General features: G+C 41.5%; 1 protein-coding gene across 1 annotated transcript in view; it reads right to left on the bottom strand.

The window, feature by feature from the left end:
- The window catches only part of LOC101343294 (zinc finger protein 234-like), a 15,686-nt gene extending 5,796 nt beyond the window's left edge, over positions 1 to 9,890 (bottom strand). Inside the window, exons 1-3 of the mRNA XM_023742727.1 lie at positions 9,541 to 9,890; positions 7,009 to 7,086; positions 2,996 to 3,122 (exon numbers count right to left, since the gene is read on the bottom strand). Coding sequence (XP_023598495.1) covers positions 2,996 to 3,122; positions 7,009 to 7,023 — 142 coding nt within the window. The 5' untranslated portion in view covers positions 7,024 to 7,086; positions 9,541 to 9,890. The remainder of the gene's footprint in view (positions 1 to 2,995; positions 3,123 to 7,008; positions 7,087 to 9,540) is intronic.
- Positions 9,891 to 16,821: the final 6,931 nt, after the last annotated feature.

Genomic DNA, 16,821 nt, shown 5'->3' with positions numbered 1-16,821 from the left:
AAAGATTAGACAGCCCCATAAAACAAAACGAGACTAATGGGCCACAACAGCCAAGCGACAAGGACTAGAAGGCAGGAGGGGGCAGGAAAGCTGGTAATAGGGAACCAAAGGTCGAGAACGGAGAGTGTTGACATGTTGTGGGGTTGTTAACCAATGTCATAAAACAGTATGTGTACTAACCGTTTAATGAGAAACTACTTGTTCTGTAAACCTTCACCTAAAGTACAATAAAAAAAAAAATTAAAAGAAAAAAAAAAAGAACAAAATCAGCCCCCTCTAGCATAGGGAAGTGGAAGCCCAGGGGTATTGATGTGCAATATGGCCTTCGGAAGAGTGAATGGGCAGCAGCTGACAAATCTTTAAGGGAAATTAAGCTTGCCTAGTTATTGTCTAAGACCTCAGGAAAGAGATTTTTTTTTTCTTCTTGGAGGGCCTGTCTCACAAGTAGACATCAGAATCCTCATATGAAAATGTAGTATATTTTTCCAGAAATGAACATGCCCCCCTATAGAAGGCTCCAGGAGTGCCAAAGGGAAAACGTATTATTCAGCACAGTCACAAATCACAATGCTTAAGTGTTTTCCTAGGATGTGGGACAAATGCACGCACGCGTGCGCGCGCACACACACACACACACTCACCACAAGGGCACCTAAGAGAGGACAGCTTGGCTAGGTATTCATCAGAAGACACAAAATGTTCTGCAACGGCCTTATTCACTCTGGTTTGTGCATCACCTGTTAGCTATCTCCTTGACTGAGGAAGACAGAGAGGTCCCTATGTACATTAACTCAATTTATCAAGTCAACAAATATGTACAGATACTTGCCATGTATGAGGACAATTCTAGGCCCTGAGGAGTTAGCAATGAACGAAACAGATAAAAATCTTTCACTCTTGGAGAAAACATTCTAGTAGGAGTGACAAGTGATGAGCAGATAAAAGATAGCTGTGAAAAGTAAGACAGGGCAAGGACAGTAAAGAGAGGGTGGCATTTTATATAGGGTGGACAGACAAGTCTTCTTTTGTGATATTAAAACAGAACAGAGACCTGAATGAAGTAAACAAGGGGGTCAGGAAGAATTCAAGTGAAGAAGTATTCCAGGCAGAGAGACAGCAAGTAAAGGAGTCTGTGGCAGAGGCATCCAGTAGGCAGAATAATGGTCCCACAAAGATTTCCAAATCTTAACTCCTAAAACTGAGAATATGTTAGGTTATATAGCAAACGGAAGTTAAGGGAGCATAGGGAATTTAAATTGCTCATCAGCTAACCTTAAAATGGGAACATTATCAGACAATATCCGGTGGGCTCAATGTATTCAAACGGGTCCTTAAAAGTAGAAGAGTGAGGCAGGAGAGATAGAGGCAAATGTGTCCACAGAAGAGTGGTCAGAGTGATGCAAGGTTGCTGGCTTTACAAGTGGAGGATGGAGGCCACAAGCAAAGGAATTTGGCAGCTTCTAGAAGGTGGAAAAGACAAGGAAATAGATTTTCCCTACATCCTCCAGAAAAGAAGGCAGCGCAGCTGACATCTTGATTTTACCACAGTAAAACTCATGTTGGACTTCCAACCTACAGAACTGTAAGATACATCCACTCCTCACTTATAGACATGGTTAGGTTTGAAAGAGACAGTTGTCATGCGAAAATTGGCATTATGCAAAAATGGAGGATGACCCTATCAGATTACAAAATGGAGGATGAATACATCATTACATAACTGCCAAATTATATTATTACATACTACCAAGTTACATCATTACATAACTGCCAAACTACTGGAAATCACGGCCCATCCAAGTTGACACATAACCTTAACCATCACAGCCAGCGCTACTCTCACCTCGCACCTCGGTGTTCATTACTGCAGAATGTACATCATTAACACACAAAATAGTAGGATAGTAGGTTTATTATTATTGTCGTAAATGCAAAAAGTCATACTCCATGAACCTCTGTAAGTAATGTAAGAAGCTGTCAAGTGTTTTAAGTAAAGGAAAGACTTAATTTGACTTACATTTCCCATAGATCACTTAGATGGCTACATGTCAAACAGAATTTAGGAGGGAAAGGGTGTAAGTGGGGCAATCAGTACAAAGGCTGTTGTGATAATCCAGTAGAGAGGTTTGGCAATTTGGATCAGGGTGACAGCAACAGGGGAGGCAGAAAGTAAAACAGATGGATAACCATCGATGAGGATTCCTAGTGGCTAGTTCTGATCTGAATTCCCTTCTCTTTGGGTTGCTGTCTTCATCACTGAAAGGCTTTTTCCTTCTTTCTAAGTGCCATGGAGCCCTGGTGGTACAGTGGTTAAATACTCAGACACTATCAAGAAGGTTGGTGGTTCAAACCAACCAGCTACTTTGTGGGAGAAAGATGTGACGGTCTGCTTCTGTAAAGATTACATCCTTAGAAACCCTATGGGGAACTTTCACTCTGTCCTAGAGGGTCACTATTATTAGAAATCGACTCGATAGGAACAGGTGTGGTTTTGGCTGGATATATCATATATCATGTTTAAACGGCTGGAGGCCTGCGAATGTTAAAAGTCAACTTTTTAAAATGAACACCCTACTGGTACAATTTACTGGAAATTTGCATTCCAACTGCATACTCATGAAGTAATCAGAAGCAGTGTTTTTCCAACATTTTTGTAAGATGACACACTTGAAGAAATGACATTTATTTCAACACCCAGGTGTATACGCATAAATACATATTACTAAAATGTAGGTTGACCTACTTCTAAATCAATGTCTGCTTTCATTAAATCTCCTCCTACTGGCTCTCACAACACACATGCAATCGGCCACAGTTTGTGCAGCAATGTGCTCCTTCCTTCCTAATGAACCCCGGTACTTTCTACTGTGTTTTATTTCTTAAAAAATTGTTGGTAGGAGAGTCAGTTCCCCAAACTCAGGTGACCATTCCAAGACCAATCAAAGCCTTGAAAATCTGAGGAGATAAAGACCCTCCAGAGAGAGGCTGTCCTCACCCACTGACACCAGGTTCCTGAAGTTTTCAACCATCACATCTCGGTACAGCTTCTTCTGGGCAGGGGTTAGCAGCCCCATCTCCTCCTCAGTGAAGACCACAGCCACGTCCTTGAATGTCACCGATTCCTACAACATCAAGCACAAGTATACCCAGTCTTACAACTATCATCCCCTTGAAAAGGTTGGGAGGATGGGGGGAGTCATTCCAGATTTTGGGGAACATGAGTAAATGTGTAGATTTCCCAGCCTTTCTCCTTCTATCCTGCCAGTGCCATGCATGAGTTTTCCTTAGCTTCACGGACAGTGAGGCTATGGATGAAAACCCTTAGACTTTTACTTGGTGTTCTCAGAGAGTAACCTCTAGAACTCAGAATGTTACATGCTGGGTCTCACAGAGTTTACATTTTGATTTATATTGCCAAATGCCTCAGAAAAGATGGTCAATTTATTTTCAGTACAATTTGATGGTACCCACTGTCCTCCAACCACAGACACTGACTCTGGTAGCACTATTCATGAATGTTTGCCAAACTAATGATCTTTTGGTATTCTGTCTTGGACAGGTATGTAGTACATCCTCTCAACTCTCAAGGCACACACACCATCCAGGAATTCCAACATTCAATGCACAGAGTTGTAGCTACCATGCCTATTCCCATGATCTGTCCCTTACTAGGCAGGTGAACTTGGACAAGTTTTCCTACATATCTAAGTTTCCTCTTTGTATCATAATTCAAATAGTTTGTGCAACACAAGCTTCTTTCAAGGATAAACAAGGAAATACACACACAGAGATACACACACACATACATGTATACACACAGACACACACACATCACTCAGTGTGGCACAAAATAAGTGCTTAATAAATAATAGCTATCATTATTAGAATTAATTATTATCAAAATTGTTACCTATTTCAACCCATTTCATAGTTGCATAGGTGTGAAACCCAAGTGTGAAACAAATAATTTGGTTGGCATTTGTCTCTGGTTCCTGGGAGGTAGCCTCTAAATCCTTGGAATTTCCTTAGTTATCGGAGCATCTTTGTTATCCCTGATGGTCCTCTGGGACTACACCTGGAGCTTATGCTAACAAGGTGACTAAGGACTGGGGCTGACCACACCAGAAAGACCGCCATGTGATCAGAGGTTTAGAGCTTTGACTCACATGATACCAGCCAAACTTCCAGGATGGTAAGGTGGCTTGATTTTGAATTCAATCCTGTGGCCTTGATTCAATCATGCCTATGTGCCATGCAACGAATTACTTAATATGGCACGTCTAGCCATGGTTTTTGTGACTCACACACAATGAGTGGGAATATAGAACCAGTGATAGTAGGGGTTATATGTCAACTTAGCTAGGCCATGATTCCAAGTATTATATGGTTTTCCATATAATTTTATGTGTTGTAAATCCTAACCTCTACATGTTAATAAGGCAGGATTTCTGTGGGGTATATCCTAAGTCACAGCCTTATAGGAAGGGGTGACTCAAGTCCTACCCTTACTCAAGTTACGCCCTTCACTGGGGGGTGGTCTGCATCAAAGGTATATATGTGGGTGCCCTGGCGGGGCTCTCTCTCTGTGCATCTGGATCCTGTGTCCAGTTTGTTACTGTCTGACCTCCAGTTCTTGGGCCTTGAGCAACAGGCCTGCTGTGTGACCTGCTGATTCTGGGATTTGCTGGCTTCTGCAGCCCTGTGGGCCAGCGACCTATCGTCTGACCTCATTCGCCAGCTTCCATAGCCTTGTGAGCCAGTAGCCTGCAGCCTGAAGTGCTGGTTTGGGTTTGTCATCTACAGCCATGTGGCTCGGGAGAAGCCCATGCCTGACCCACGGATTTGGGACTTGCCATCCTCCATAGCAGCTAGAGACACTTCCTAGATAGAGTTCGTGAGTTCTGTGAGACACCGCAGCAAATTAGGGAACCCAAAGACAAGGAAGAGAGCACTGAGGGTACGAGGAGTAGCTGATGTTAGAGATGATGGAATGGTACAGCAATTTGGAAAAGAGGGACATTAGGGACATATTTAACCTCAACCTAATAGGAACCAGCTTTGTGCTAATCCTTATACAACTAGTCTATAGAACTAATACTCCTCAAGAACCATGGCTACAATAAACAAACTATGGTACATACACTCAACAGAATACTATGCAACAATAAAGAACAATGATGAATCTGTGAAGCATCGCACAACATGGATGAATCTGGAGAACATTATGCTGAGTGAAATAAGTCAGTCACAAAAGGACGAATATTGTATGAGACCACTACTATAAAAACTCATGAAAAGGTTTACACACAAAAAGAAACAATCTTTGATGGTTACAAAGGAGAGGAGGAGTGGGGAGAAAAAACACTAAATAGACAAAAGATAACTGGTAACCTCAGTGTAGGATAAGACAGTACACAATACTGGGGAAGTCAGCACAACTTGTCCAAAGCAAGGTCACTGAAGCTCCAGAGACACTCCTAAATACCCTGAGGGACCAAATTACCAGGCTGAGGGCTGCGGATACCATGGTCTCAGCGAACATCTAGCTCAACTGGCGTAACATGGTTTATAAAGAAACTGTTCTACATTCTAATTTGGTGAGTACCCTCTAGGGTCTTAAAAGCTTGTGAGCGGCCATCTAAGATACTCCACTGGTCTCACCCTGTCTGGAGCAAGGGAGAATGAAGAAAACTAAAGACATAAGAGAAAAATTGGTCCAAAGGACTAATGGACCACAAGTAACACAGTCTCCACCGCACTGAGTCTAGCACAACTAGACGGTGCCCAGCTACCACAACTGACTGGCCTGACAGGAATCACAATAGAGGGTCCTGGACTGAGCTGAAGAAAAATGTAGAACAAAATTCTAACTCACAAAAAAAGAAACCAAAGACCAGACTTACTGGTCTGACACAGACAGGAGAAACCCTGAGAGTATGGCCCCTGGACGCCCTTTTAGCTCAGTAATGAAGTCACTCTTGAGGTTCACTATTCAGCCAAAGATTAGGCACTCCCACGAAACAAAACAATACTAAACGGGCGCACCAGCCCAGGGGTAAGGACAAGAAGGCAGGAGGGGACAGGAAAGCTGGTAATGGGGAACCCAAGGTCGAGAAGGGGAGAGTGTTGACATGGACAGGTGGAGACTGGAGGACTCCCTGAGACTATTGCCCTGAGATACTCTTTAAATCTTGAACAGAAACTAGCACCTGAGGTCACCTTTTAGCTAAATAACAGATTGGCTCACAAAATAAACAATATTACCTGTGAGTACTGTGCTCCTTTAAAAGAAAAAATCATCTCTATGAGACCAAACGATCAACAGTTACTATAAAACAAAGATGAGAATATAAAGGGGCAAGGAAACGGAATTAATAGGAACAGAATAACAAGAACAGAAATATTGAGAATGTTCCCACATGGCGAAAAATGTAACCAATTTCACTGAACAATTTGTGCAGAAATTGTTGAATGAGAAACTAAATTGCTGTGTAAACCTTCACCGAAAACAATAAAATATTATTTAAAAACAATAAAATTCCTAAGCCACTTCCATGTCTAAGAGAAGCAAGTAGTTAAAAATACAAAGGTGTAGTAATTCAATTGGAAAATGATGAAATGATAAAAAAAGATTGTTTCACAATGGTAAATGAAAAATGGACAATTTAAAATTAGGTGTATATAATGGATACAATAAGTTATAAAAGTACATGTGGAAAGGAATATGAGAAAATACAAGCAGCTAATTAGTAAGGGAGTAGTAAAGTGAGAGAACTGTTCATTCCTATTCCTTCTTTTATACTTATTTTTAAGAGAAAAAAAAGATAAAATATTAGAAAAATTAAAAACAAATTCAAAGTCAGCCAAAAACATACAAACCAAGCACCTAACAAACAATAGGTCCGCAAATGTCTCGTTTTCTTTGAGGTTTTAAAAAAAAGTGAAAACCAAGTGTCCATCTGTGTAGTGAGAAGGAATTTTAAGAGTGAAAAGGTAAGCCCCACTCACTGTGAACGTGCTCATTTTTCTTCCTACTTCTGGCGTTGTTCAGAGTCCTGAGATACACAGAGTACCAGGAATGCCGAACTAGGGAAGGAGAAGGAAGACATAAAAAGGTGGCTAACCTTCGTGAACGCATATTGTGAATTAGCCTCTTTGTCCGGGTGACTGCAGCTGCACACAGCCTGATGTGCAGAGCATGATGTGGACACCAGATGCCCTTGACCCCTTTCAGTCTGGGTTCAGTGAACACTCTGCACAGCTACACACAGTGGCCCCATCACTAGTGTTTCCTTTTGGCCCCCAAGATAGCAACTGTGATTCTGGTATGATAGCATTTCAAGCAATATAACATACTGAATAAGAGTCAGCTCTGGGGTCAGTATATACATGGGTTCAAATCTCGGTATGGCTTCTCACTAGCTGTATCATATTGCGCAAATTAATCAGAATTCTTTGGTCAATTCTGTCATCTGTGAAACAGGAAGTAAGAGTCCGCACTGACAGGATTGTTGCAAGGGGGAAAACTCTTAGAACTGTATCAGAGTTCTTATTTCTTTTCAGTTATAGAACAGCACGTGATATTCCGTAGTAGGCAATTATCCTTACAGATTTAATTTCTACCAAATTAACAGGGTCAGATACATGGACTTCTGATGTGACTACTGCTGAGTGGAAGTCCCATGTGTCCTCTGAAAACTCTCTTAAATGGGCTTGTCTGTGTTCCCTAATATTGCTGCCTTAACAATAATATTTAAATTGGCACAATCATTTTCTAAAAGGTGTGAAAACAAGTGAATTTCTGTCATTAAGCAGAAAGGTCCCAAAGAGGCCTATTTATCATCATAAAAAGCTGCAACACAAATGCTGGCAAATCTTATAGTATCCCTGAATGTTTTAAACTAAGGTTATACATTTCTTTGATAAAATTAATTGAAACATGGAAGAATAAAATAGATAAACATGCTTAGAGGAAAAAAATTAATTTTTTGTTTTCATTAAATAAACACAAGATTCTGGAAAAAAAAAAGTTTGATGAAGCCACTTTAGAAAACAGTTTGTCAGTTTCTCAAAAAGTCAAACATGAAACTACCACACATCCTTGTGATTCCCTGCCTAGGTATCTACCTGGGAGGATGAAAACATATGTCCACTTAAAGACTTGTCCATATATAGAAATGGTTTAAACACAGAAGAAAACATTCTTTGATGGTTACGAGGGTGGGGAGGGATGGAGAGGGGTTTTCACTAACTAGATAGTAGATAAGAATCATCTTAGGTGAAGGGAAGGACAACACACAATACAGGGGAAGTCAGTACAACTGGACTAAACCAAAAGCTAAGAAGTTTCCTGAATACAACCAAACACTTTGAGGGACAGAGTAGCAGGGGCGGGGGACCATTGTTTCAGGGGACATCTAGGTCAACTGGCATAACAAAGTTTATTAAGAAAACGTTCTGCATCCCACTTTGGTGAGTGGCATCTGGGGTCTTAAAAGCTAGTGAGCAGCCATCTTAGATACATCAATTGGTCCCAACCCAACTGGAGCAAAAGAGAAGAACACCAAAGACACAAGGAAAATACTAGCCCCAGAGACAGAAAGCGCCATGTAAACCAGAGACTCCATCAGCCTGAGATCAGAAGAACTAGATGGTGCCCACTACCACCAATGACTGCCCTGACAGGGAATACAACAGAGTCCCTGATGGAGCAGGAGAAAAGTGAGGTGCAGAACTCAAAATCTAGTAAAAAGAGCAGACTTAATGGTCTAACTGAGACTGGAGGGACCCCGGAAGACATGGCCCCTGGACTCTCCGTTAGCCCAGAACTGAAACCATTCCTGAAGCCAACTCTTCAAAGAATAGACTGGACTATGGGACATAAAACGATATTCATAAAGAGAGTACTTCTTAGCTCAAGTAGATACATGAGACTAAATGGGCAGCTCCTGTCCCGAAGCAAGATGAGAAGGCAAAAAGGGACAGGAGCTGGCTGAATGGACACGGGAGATACGGGGTGGAAAGGAGGAGTGTGCTGTCACATTACAGGGAGAGCAGCTAGGGTCACATAGCAATGCGTGTATAAATTCTTGTATGAGAAACTGACTTGAACTGTAAACTTTGACTTAAAGCACAATAAAATAATAATAAAAAAATAAAATAAAATAAAAACGACCTGTTCATACAAAGACTAGCATGTGTACGCACCCCATAGGGTTGCCGAGGCTGTAAATCTCTCTGGAAGCCAACTGCCACATCTTTCTCCCGAGCAGCCACTGGTTGTCTTAGACTGCTGGCCTTTCAGTTAGCAGGCAATTGCTTTAACCACAGTGCCACCAGGGCTCCTTAACTGTATGTTCATAGCAACATTAATCATAAAAGCCCCAAACTGAAAACAAGAGTGGGTTCTGAGTCTATACTGACATAAAATTTATATTTGAAAGAATAAATAAAAAGGGGAGAAGTTGGTCTTTACAGTAAAATGCTCAATAATAAATGTGTCTCCCCAAAATTTATTACCTACGAAACGTAAAATAGTACCTTTTCAGTAGAGACTTTTGACAGACATGTGAACAGAGTTGAGATCACCAGTACTGGGAGAAACCCACATCACTAGCCTCTCGACATGTTGCACTGGAAAGACTCCTCACCACTTCTGTGGGATCGCTGCCAATACTGCGTCATCCGAACCGAAACCTGAAAAATACCAGATAGTCCCCAGATGAAGGCCTTTGTCGAAATCCCTTGCCCATACTTTTCAAAAACAACAAGAACAAAAAAAAGAAGATTGAAGAATTACTCTAGATGAAAGGAGAGTACACAAACATGAGACCTAAAGGTAATACATAAATCAGACCCTGAACTGAGAGGAAAACCTTTATAGAAGACTTATTTTGGGACAAGAGAACAAATTTAAATATGGACTGTGCATTAGATAACAGTATGTTATCTAACATGTTTCCTACTATTATCTAAGAGATAACAGTATTAGCTATTTTTATCTAGTACAACATTTAAAAGCATCTAGTATATTAGGCTATCACATATTGGTGATGTAACAGTAGAATTCTTGCCTTCCAGGCAGGAGACCCGGGTTTGATTTCCAGGAAATGCACCTCATGCAAAGACACCACTCTATGATGCTTAACAGGTTTCAGCGGACCTTCCAGACTAAGACTGACTAAAAAGAAAAGCCTGGTGATTTGCTTCTGAAAATCAGCCAGTGAAAACCCTGTGGATCACTACGGAATGCTGTCAGATCTACAACTGATCGGGGGAATGGCCCAGGACCGGGCAGTGTTTCATTCTGCTGTGCAGGGGTCACTACGAGGTTGGCCCAACTCTAAGGCAGCCAACACTATATTATGCTAAAACCCTGTAACCAGCCCCTCCTATCTCTTACAAAGCCACTCCATGATATCCTGCTGTGTGTGGGCTTCCTTGCCACAACAAGCTAAGTAATCTGTCTTTGGTTACAGGTGACGAGGTTTCCATACCACAGGGTCTGGAAGGTGGTGCGCCTGCGCAGGGCTGGAGGCGCCTACACTCAGAATCCAGACAGCACGGGCAACACCCAGAGTCTGAGGGCGGGGCCATTGCCTAGAGGTCTGGGAAGAATAGAGGATTATTTTCAAGCCTTGAGAGCTACTGTAATTTCTTCTGCTGGGTTTTGGACTAACTTGGTTCCCGTTATTCCTTCTTTACCTCCAGCTTCTGCCATTTATAATTGAAATGTCTACCTTGTTCCTGTTCCATCACTGTGCTCTAGAACATCTTATATTCCAGATTTCAGAGGTTCACAGACAAAGAGGACTTTTGCCCCAGGATGCAATACGCCTAAAGTCTCACCCATATTTGATTTAGACAATTCAAAAGATAACATTTTGGACTTAAGAGTTGATTTAAGACTTGCGATAATGTGATGAAGTGATTGTGTTTTGCATGTGGGAAGCACACATGAATTTTGGGGTAGAATGTTACGGATTGAATTGTGTCCCCCAAAAATATGTGTTGTAAACCCTACCCATTATTTAAAAAAAAAACCGTTGCCGTTGAGTCAATTCCAACTCATATATGTGGTTACAATTCCACTTGGGAATGGGTTTTCTTTGTTTAATTAATGAGGCAGTATCAGTGTAGGGTAGGGTGTGTCTTCAGCCAAACACTATATATTATGCTAAAACCCTATAACCAGCACCTCTTAACTGCCTCTTACAAAGGCATCCCATCATTCCCTGCTATGTGTGGGTTTCTTTGCTGCAGCAAGCTAAAACCACCTGTCTTTGCTTACAGGTATATTCCTGACGGTATTCAGCTGACGTTCGTCAAGAAAGCAAAGAAGCAGAATGTAAACAATTGGTGAATCTGAGTATAAGGTATATGAGAGTTCCTGATACTCTTTTTGGAACTTTTCCAAAGCATGGAAATAATATAAAATATTAAAAAAAATCAGGAAGTAGTCTTACTAATTGTAATAGTAATGAAAATAATAGTAAGGATGATGATGATAATATATAGAAGTTCATTAGTGTATTCTTTCTTGGAAGTGTTCAGAAATTTCCATAGTTAAAAAAGATAAGGGGAAAAACATTATGGAAAGTATAATTTTTGTTTAACGTTTCTATATAAATGAATACACAAATATCCGCAAAGAACCACTATACAGAAATGTATCCCGAGCTTTACAGTTGCTATCTTTATATTCTGGAGTCACAGATAATTAAAAAAAACTTTTTCTCTGCTTATTTCTGTATTTTCTGAATTCTCCACTATCACATGGTTCTATAAGAATACAAAACAGCTTTTCCACTAGGCCGTTTCGCTTCAATGAGGGCCTTAGACAGCCATGGTGCACAGTCGGAATGACATGATCCTGGAGCACCACTTCCAGAAGGACGAGCAGCAGCAAGTACATAGCCGCATGTTTCAACCAGCCAGTGCGGAAGATCCGCAGACACAAAGCCCGGCAAGCAAAAGCCCCCAGCACCACCCCGCTTCCCGCATCCTGACCTATGCACCCATAGTGCAATTAGAGTCACATAACAATGTATGTATAAATTTTTGTATGGGGGAAAAAAAACCCACAAAAAACTAGCATCTGATATAAAGTTGACAAATATAATTAAAAAGAAATAAATAAAATAAGGAAAAAAGCAGTAGCACTTCACAGAGCCACTATGTAGAATCATGTAGTGTTAAAAAAATAATCAACACTCAAAGAAATTGAAACATAGCATTGGTTCTGTGCAGTTATTGTATATGCGTATAGAAAGAATATTTTGATTCCAGAAAAAGCAAATGACTCGAAGTTAGAACGAGGCCTATAAAGAGAAGAGGAGAGAAAAGGCTAGAACATTGACCACTGACCAATCTCCACATAACTGACTGAACCCTGGCCTCCCCTTTTACTGAGATCAAATGATATCAAGTCACAAGGTGGTCTCAGGCCTTCCACCCACCTTCAGCCATGCCTTCTGAAATTCCAATTTAGTAAGCCTGGCTTGGGAACAGGAAAGAAAAGATCAGCAACTCAGGGTAAAAGAAAAGGCACTGGCAGAATGAAATTTAGTTGGGGATTTCTTTACAGTGAATATTTGGTTTCATGAGTAAGAAAACCTTAAAATCAAAGTAAGATGTCTGTTATTATTTTTTCTGTTTGACAGACTAATTTATATAAAACCTTTAAGAATGGAACTTGGCAACTAAATCTTAACCCATGCCAGAGTACATGTCACACACTCTACAACACACATGAAAATCTCTGTGGAAGAACACCAAGTCCTCCTCACCTGGGGCTCTCCTACCAGTAGCCAAGGAGTCTCTGCCTCCACCTCCATGCAGTCCTTTCAGAGAAGTGGGGGCTGGTGAAAGAAAGGAGGCTGTGAATACAATGATTCCATCATTGTCCCCGATACACCACAGTTCATTCTCCTCACTCTGACCGGCTAGAAGCAATTCCCTCCTTCCTAAGAGGTCAGAGGGGATCCAAGAACATCCCACTTCCTGTAGTACTCAGAGACAAGGGCCAGGTCCACTGCAGCTGGAGCTCGGACTGCACTCTTGATTCAAAGTGTTAACAGAAAATAAAGAACAAAGAAATGAAAATATACAGGGTTCATTCCAGCAGTTAATCTCCATACACACAGAAAGACTCCTCTGTTAAGGAAAAACGGGAGGGCCCAATGAGGGACAGTTACAATGAGGTACTTTTTAAAAAATTCTGGTTAAAATATACACATAAAAACATTCGACAATACACCAACCTCCACATGTATAATCACTGTCATTGATCAGTTTTTATAATGAAGTTTTTAAAGAGAAAAGGAGGAAGTAAAATAGAAAAAATTCATCTGGCTAATCTTAATCTGATTGTTTGAACCATGCCCCCTTTCCGAGATCAGCTGCCAGCAGGTTACTAAGTGGTCTCTGGCCTGCCCCCCGCCCCCCATGTATTTGCACAATTCCTCAGGTATAGTCCGGAGATCTTAAAACAATAAAGCACCTCAATTGCTTAGGAAACTCCAAAGGGCTAAATCATCCTTTTGGTTGAATTTAAAATTCTTTGCACCAACATTAAACGAGGTTTTGGTTAACCTATGTCTTATCATAGAGGGGTTTGCGAAGGAAGACTTAATCACTAATCATTGTGTCCATGTGGGCCTCAATTTCCTAATTATTAACAGAGACCCTAGAGAAGCGCTTCTCAGGAAATGAAATGCTAGTAGTACCAACCAGAAGGTCGCCGTGAGTCGGGAATCAACTCGTCGTCCGCAATGTGTTTTTATGGGTAACAACGAGAAATCACCATTCATCAAGTGCCAGGAATTGTTTTAAAGCTTTCATTGATACTACCTCTTCTGTCAAAACAATTCTATTATGGAAGTACTTGCTGTTGGCCGACGAGTGGGCTTCGACTCACAGCGACCCTACAGGATAGAGTAGACCTGCCCTATAGGGTTTTCTAGGCTGTAATCTTTACGGAGCAGATTGATCATCAAGTAGTTCCTCCCGAGGAGGGCGCAGCGGCTGGTGGGTTTGAACTGCCTACCTTTCCGTTAGCAGCCGAGCGTTTAACATTGCGCCACCAAGTCCTCTTCACGAAAATACTAATATCCCCTTCATATAGAAGCGCACCAGAGACAGATGAAGTAACTCGCGCAGTCCTGTACCGAGAGGAATTGCCAGCGCATGTGCAAGGTGGAGGAAAGCGGACCGAGGAGCTATGACCTACGGAGACGCTCAAATAAGGCCCGACCCGAGCCAGTCCCAAACACCGGGACGCGCGAATCGCCTCCAAATGGAAAAGTCTCCGCCAAAGAAATGCAAACCGCCACACTCGCCTTTCAAACCTCCGTTTGCGCCGCGAATTCTTTCCACTAAATCGATTTCTGGTTGTTGCAGGTCCCTAAAGCAGGTCCTGAAAATGTGGAAGATTCTCAGGACGGAAGAGCAATAATCACCATGAGGAAAAACATGGCAGGGACCTCAACTCCTGGAGCGAAGCTTCTGGACTACATTTCCCAGAATTCCGCACATATGCCTGTCTGCCTGAGCGGAAGTGCCCGGGAATCAAGGGGAATGCCTTATGTAGGGGATCAGTACATGACTGAAAGGAGGAGGCCTATGGAGTATGAGGAGCCTTGGGAGTGCAGTGGTTAAACGCTCAATTGCTAATCGAAAGATGAGTGATTCAGACCTACCCAGCCATTCCATTCTGCGGAGAAATTCCTGCGATCTGCTGTCATAAAGGTCACAGCCTACGAGGCAATTCTACTGTGACATGGGGTCGCTTCTAAGAGTGGAAAATCTACTGGACGGCACACAGCAAGGGTTAGTATATTTGACACTATGAGGCTAGTTAAAGAATGGACGAGGTAGTATGGTTTGGGAGGGGCATCGAGGAGCAAGGAAGGTACCAACTCCCTTTGTTACAACTAGTTTGGCAAAAAAAAACCAGTCACTATTTGAGACAGCCAAAGGGGAAGCAGTGACCTCATAAAAAAGCTATCTTCCCCACTTTGGAGAAGAAAACACCAAATTTCAGAGAAATTAATACATTATCCAACATGTCCAAGCAAGTATAACTGCTGAAGAGCTTGGGATAAGGGTCATTCTTGAACCTAAAACCTATCATTCAATATGAGAACACTTAAAAGAATTCTCCAGGTGAGAGATGATATTCTAGTGCTAACATTTTTTACCTTCATATTTTTTGGCTAAAATATTTGCATTGTATTTAGTAATAATAACACTGATATATAAATTGAAATGAATTAAAAATACTACAAAGCAAAATAAGAAAAATTCCATCTTAAATACTGCTTGAAGGTAACCAGATACTTTTTCTCTACAAAAATACACATCTTCTATGAATGTATTTCTCCTTCGAAAATGAAATCATATAAAAATCCTATGTTGTGTGTCTATTTTTCTAAATTCAATATAATCTACATTTCTCTAATGTCAATTACTAAAAATCTAATTTATTGTAATTGGTGGCTGCATAGTGCTGCATTAAACAGACTGAGAAAGAAAATAATAATTAAAAAAAAAAGATTAGCCTCTGACATCCAAAAGCTGGCTTGGCAATCACATCTAGGTCATATTATTATCTAACTGGACATAAACAACCTCACAAAAAACAACTTCAGACAAGGTTTCTGTAAGACCAAACTAAAGTGAGCCAGAAAAGGCCACTTCATAATGTCGTTTAAGCGCAGACTAAAATAAGGTCACTGTGCCTTCACAGGAGAGTTCTGGTGGCATAGTGGTTAAAGTGCTCAGCTGCTAACTGAAAGGTCGCCTTTTCAAACCCACCAGCCCCTGCATGGTAGAAAGATGTGGCAGTCAGCTTCCATAAGATTTATAGCTTTGAAAACCCTAGGGACAGTTCTACTCTGTCCTATAGGGTTGCTATAAGTCAGAATCGACTCAATCAGTGGCAGTGGAATTTTGCTTATATGGTGCCTTCACAAAATACCAAACATTCCCTTCTCTTGGCTAAATGAATGACTGCCACTTCTTTACCAATAACAGCTTTATCTTTGCTCTAGTCTGTCCTCCATATAGTAACATTTATTAAGATAAGTTTTAGAACTGCTCCTCCTTTCTGTAAAAATGACTTCGCAGCAGCATCTGATCTCCTCTAACTTTATGAGGGGGGAGGAGAATCAAGATCAACAGCACAAGGTGATAACTATGAGGCAGAGGTCAGACATATCTCCACCTTCCAATATTTTTACTAATTCTGACACCAACTGTCCCTCCCACGGCACTTGCTACTTCTCTGCTGGGTTTGATAATTCATTGCAATGGCCACAGAGAACTCAAAGACCATACTCACAGTCATAGGATTTATTAGGGAAGTAACAGGTTACAGTTCAGGTACAGAAATGCTCAGGGTACAGTTCTTCAATCATGACAGCCTCTTCTCAGCTCTATCTGCAGGCATGTCTTTCTCTGTTCCTCGACCCTACAATCTTGCCTCTGCCCATTTCTGGCAAGAGTTAAAACAAACTTTTTTAGCTCTGCTGATAAGTGCCCAGAGGCACCCCACTTGATCAGTAAGCCTGGGACCGAAGGTGCTCACCTCTAGCTCCGTGGGCTGGCAAACCTAGCTCCACCAAGTGCTCCGAGTTACCTTGCTCCACCAGTAAGCCTTGCACCTTAAGGCACTCAGGTTTCTTGTTCCATGGGCCAAGATACCTAACCATGCTGTCTGCTGCTGGTCTCCTGGTTCTGCTGCCACCATTTTCTCTGGCACTACTTCTCACTGTCTCCAGTCTTACAGCCTGTCTGTCTTCTGGATCTAGGAGGTTCTCA

The sequence above is a fragment of the Trichechus manatus genome, unplaced genomic scaffold, assembly GCF_000243295.1.
Source record: "Trichechus manatus latirostris isolate Lorelei unplaced genomic scaffold, TriManLat1.0 scaffold00216, whole genome shotgun sequence".
In the NCBI taxonomy this organism is placed as follows: Eukaryota; Metazoa; Chordata; class Mammalia; order Sirenia; family Trichechidae; genus Trichechus; species Trichechus manatus.
This window is presented reverse-complemented; position numbering and strand designations above follow the sequence as displayed.